This window comes from Salvelinus sp. IW2-2015, linkage group LG18, assembly GCF_002910315.2.
Source record: "Salvelinus sp. IW2-2015 linkage group LG18, ASM291031v2, whole genome shotgun sequence".
NCBI classification, from domain to species: Eukaryota; Metazoa; Chordata; class Actinopteri; order Salmoniformes; family Salmonidae; genus Salvelinus; species Salvelinus sp. IW2-2015.
The window spans coordinates 17,322,964-17,327,630 of record NC_036858.1 but is presented as its reverse complement, the minus strand read 5'-3'; the positions used below and the strand labels follow the sequence as shown (position 1 = coordinate 17,327,630).

At 43.4% G+C, this 4,667-nt stretch overlaps 1 protein-coding gene across 1 annotated transcript; it reads right to left on the bottom strand.

Annotated features, from left to right (window-relative positions):
* Positions 1 to 2,604: 2,604 nt before the first annotated feature.
* ccr10 (chemokine (C-C motif) receptor 10) lies at positions 2,605 to 4,053 on the bottom strand. Its single transcript, XM_024008963.2, is given in 1 exon segment — positions 2,605 to 4,053. A coding segment is annotated over 1 exon segment (1,263 nt). The 5' UTR covers positions 4,038 to 4,053; the 3' UTR covers positions 2,605 to 2,774.
* Positions 4,054 to 4,667: the final 614 nt, after the last annotated feature.

Genomic DNA, 4,667 nt, shown 5'->3' with positions numbered 1-4,667 from the left:
GTTATAATTAAGCAATAAGGCACCTCAGGGTTTGTGGTATATGGACAATATACCACGGCTTAGGGCTGTTCTTCTGCACGACGCAACGTAGAGTGCCTGGATACAGCCCATAGCCGTGGTATATTGGCCATATACCACAAACCCCCGAGGTGCCTTCTTGCTATTAAAAACTGGTTGCCAACATAATTACAACAGTGAACAAGTAATATTGACTCATACCCGTGATATACGGTCTGATATATACCATGGCTTGCTATCTGTCTCATGTTGTACCGKTCATCAATATGAACAAGACTGAATTCCGTTGAATTGTCAACTGGTCTAAATTCTTGTTAGGAAYATGTTGCTGTTCAGAAMGACATGTTTATGACTGTTGATGTTCACATATGTTGAACGAGTATCACCACACCTTCACAAAGTCATACAATGTTTGCTTCATGAACAATTGTTACATCTGAAATAAATACAGAATTATTTTTAGTTTATTCTGTTTCTAATGTTTTTTATGCTGGATGTGAGTAATTTAGCAGGTCTATAGTATAATGTATTGTTTTGAAATGTTTATTAAATATCTATTCAGTCAACTCACTTATTTTGTACGGTTACTTTTTACATGCTGAAACAGTCTCATTAGTTTTGAGCTAGAATATGATAGGGTAAATGTCTACTACCCTTTTTAAAATGTTGTTGATGAATGAAATTAGCACCGTTTTTAATAGTTTGTTGCTACTGTCTGGTGAGGATGTGGGCAATATGGAATACATTGGAGGAGGAACGGAGAATTKATGAGAAATCAGAACTTGGACAATGTCAGGGAATAAGTAGGTAAATGTACAACCTATCAATGACAAAAGAAACAGTGCAGAGGTAGCCTTAAGATAACATMAGGTATGTGCARGTTATGTACTAGACAGACTGCTAGCCAGCTATTTTCAAAACATTGGATTACCAARTTAAGCGGTGACGTCTCAGTMTGCACCACATTTTCAGATGGACGTATATACACTGAACAAAAATATAAATGCAACATGTAAAGTGTTGGTCTCATGTTTCATGAGCTGAAATAAAAGATCTCAGAACCATTTTCATACGCAAAGAGCTTTTTATTTCAAATGTTGTGCACCTGGTCCTTCCCTCCTGCCTCTGTACCAGTTTATAAATTTTTTAGAAAACATTTTAATTCAGCCTTTGTGGTTTGGTAAGTATAGTGACTACTATGCTTTAATTTATTTCATCAACAAATAGGGTTTTGGAAAAGTAGGTTTTTTTTCAAGACAAAGGAGATGATTGTGGACTACAGGAAAAGGACAGCACACCATTCTCATCGACGGGGCTGCAGTGGAGAAGGTTGAGAGCTTCAAGTTCCTTGGTGTCCACATTACCAACAAACTAACATGGTCCAAGCACACCAAGACAGTCGTGAAGAGGGCACGACAAAACCTATTCCCCCTCAGGAGACTGAAAAGATTTGGTATGGATCCTCAAAAGGTTCTACAGCTGCACCATCGAGAGCATGCTGACTGGTTGCATCGCTGCCTGGTATGGCAACTGCTCGGCCTCTGACCGCAAGGCACTACAGAGGGTAGTGCGAACGGCCCAGTACATCACTGGCTAGCTACCTCAGAAGTTGCGGTCCAACACAACATTCTACAATTAAACTTGTGTTATTTGACGTGTCAAATWAAAAACTTATTTAACGTGTCAAATAGTGTTTTTTGACACGCAAAGACCCAAACGGCGTTCCATACTGAAGCAGCCAGCACGTTTACAGTAGTTGCCTTGGTAACTAAACAAACAGACTTGCTGGTTTATCAAACAAAACCAATCAGTCCTAGATTGCTGTTATGAAAGTCGAATTCAACAATGCCAATAATGTTTTCAATTCGAATTTTGCTTTCAAAAGCAGCTCAAACATACAACATGTAAGAATCAACTATAGCCATTCAATTCTACCGTGGTGTGTTATAACGAAATAGAATGCCCGTGAAGCCAATCAGAAACAAGTATTCAGCAAAGCCATGCTATACATTTTGTTAAAACAGTTGACCTTAAAGACACACCATAACTACATGATTCTATAATATATGAGGACAGACGTACAGATAGATACATTACATATCTGTCTATATTGCACTTTGTTTGAACATATTGTAATGAAACAGGCAGGGAGCAGGTCTCGAACCCTCGGCCTTCTAGCTCGAGGTCCGGCGCGTTATCAACTGTGCCGCAAAAGCATCGATTTCCCGCGCTTATAAACCCAGGGTCGTTATATCTTCACATAATACTTATTTCAGACATGTTCCATCAACCATTGGATATTAAATTGGCATTAATAATAGGTACATTAACAACCTTGTGTTGTAAAATTGTAGTACATACATGCATACTATATTTAGTATTTTTAGTATTAGTGTATGTACTATTTTCTAAATGATATGTTTCTGTTACAAAGATAAGTGAGGCAAAGATGAATGTGGTGATGCTTTAAAAAATAGAATTTCGGGCCAATATATCACATGAAGCATATTCATATTTTTAATTTTTTTATAGCATCATCTCAGGTAGAGCTTTCACAAGTGGAAACATACAGTCCCAGTCCTACAAGCATTGCTTGATTACAGTAATACACAATTAATGCACATAAGATATATTATAAAAGTGGACACTATAATGAAATACAATTGAATAGAATCAATTATCGATTAATGCAAATCTTAATATGAATTATAAAAGTGAGTCCTGATAAGGATCGCACAAGCTATACAAAGATTGGTTTAGACCGGTTTGGTTTTGGAGACAGTGGACTGAAGCAGGCCATCTGAGGGCAGGGTAGGCCTACTAGGGAAGAGAAACACCTTGGTCGGGCCAMAGGGGTGGCTTGCTGTTGGAGGCTGATATTTGACGCTGTGTGSCAGGGTGTCGGGGGGTAGGAGCAGYGGTGAGGTGGGCGGCAGGGGGGAGAGGGTGGTTAAGCCCAGGGAGGAGGGTGACCCCGAGGTACAGCTCTCCAGATGAGGCCCAGACACGCCCCAGCACAGGCAGCCAATGCCGTGGAGCAGCTTCAGAACGTCGCTCCTGAAGCGGACACCCACCAGGGCATAGAGGAGGGGGTTGAGACAGCAGCGMGTATATGCCAGGGTGCAAGTCACGTACTCCCTCAGCAGTGTGGCAGCCCACTGATCGCAGGTCTGACTGGCAGCCCCTGGCCCTGCCACCTTGAGGGAGAGCACCACGGTGTAGGGCAGCTGGAAGAGCAGGAAGACGGCCACCAGCACCACCATCAGCCTCAGGGTCCGCTGGCGCCGCCAGCCCCCCCGTCCCCGCCCCTCACACAGCACTCGGCCAATCAGCGAGTAGCAGGCTACCATGACAAGGAAGGGCAGGCAGAAGCCGGCAATCTGGGCGCAGCGGGTGGCCGTCTTGACCCGCCAGCTCTCCTCCACCCACACGTTCATGCCGCAGTGCGCCTCCCCCTCCTGTTCTCTTTCCACCCCGGAGAAGAGGATCTCGGGCAGGCTAAGGAGCAGGGCGGTTAGCCACACGCCCAGCGAGGCCAGCTTGCCACCCGTTAGCATGCGGCTACGTAGCCTCAGCACCTCCTGGGTTCGAGCCACCACCATGTAGCGGTCTACGCTAATGCAGGCTAACAGCAGCAGCCCGCTGTAGGTGTTGACAGCGTAGCTAGCATGCGTTGCCTTGCACAGGGTATCGCCGAAGGCCCAGTGGCCCAGGAGGGTGTCCCCAGCCTGGATGGGCAGGGTAAGGAGTAGGAGGAGGTCGGCTATGGCCAGCTGGAAGAGGAAGATGTCAGTCATGGAGCGGAGACGCATGCGGCGGTAGAGAACAAAGGTGGCGATGACCAGGGAGTTGCCGAGCAGGCCCAGGAGAAAAACCACGAGGAAGACACAGGTCTGGAAGACCTTGATGGTCAGCTGTTGCTCGCTGGCTTCGCAACGCTCAATGAGCTTGTAGCCTCRGGTGGAAGTCTCGTTGTAGTCAAAGTAGTCCCCTGTCACCAGGCTGTGATCYTAATCCATGTCAAAAAAGCTTGTGAGATCCATATCTGGGTAACATAATGACAAATCAGTCACAGCAGCACAGAGAGTTAGCCTATCCATAAGCTTTGTAGGCTATTGATATTTGTAAGATAATGWCAAGTTTCAGATCTAACTTCCACACATTAAAAAAAAGAAGTMAGGATTCATCTTCAAATGGGTTATGCTGTGTAACCCATTTGAAGATGTGACAACCTAGTCCAACTACAAGTCCTTTCGAGTACATATTTCTTCTACATCTTACAAATGTGTGTTTGCATAATCAAATTAAGCAAATAAACAAATGAGTCATTATACATATATACCAATACAAATTTGTCCCAAAGAGTTGAGTGCTGTTTTCTATCCGTACCATTGACAACTTAGGTACAGTGGGGCAAAAAAGTATTTAGTCAGCCACCAATTGTGCAAGTTCTCCCACTTAAAAAGATGAGAGAGGCCTGTAATTTTCATCATAGGTACACTTCAACTATGACAGACAAAATGAGAAGAAAAAAAATCCTGAAAATCACATTGTAGGATTTTTAATGAATTTATTTGCAAATTATGGTGGAAAATAAGTATTTGGTCAATAACAAAAGTTTATCTCAATACTTTGTTATATACCCTTTG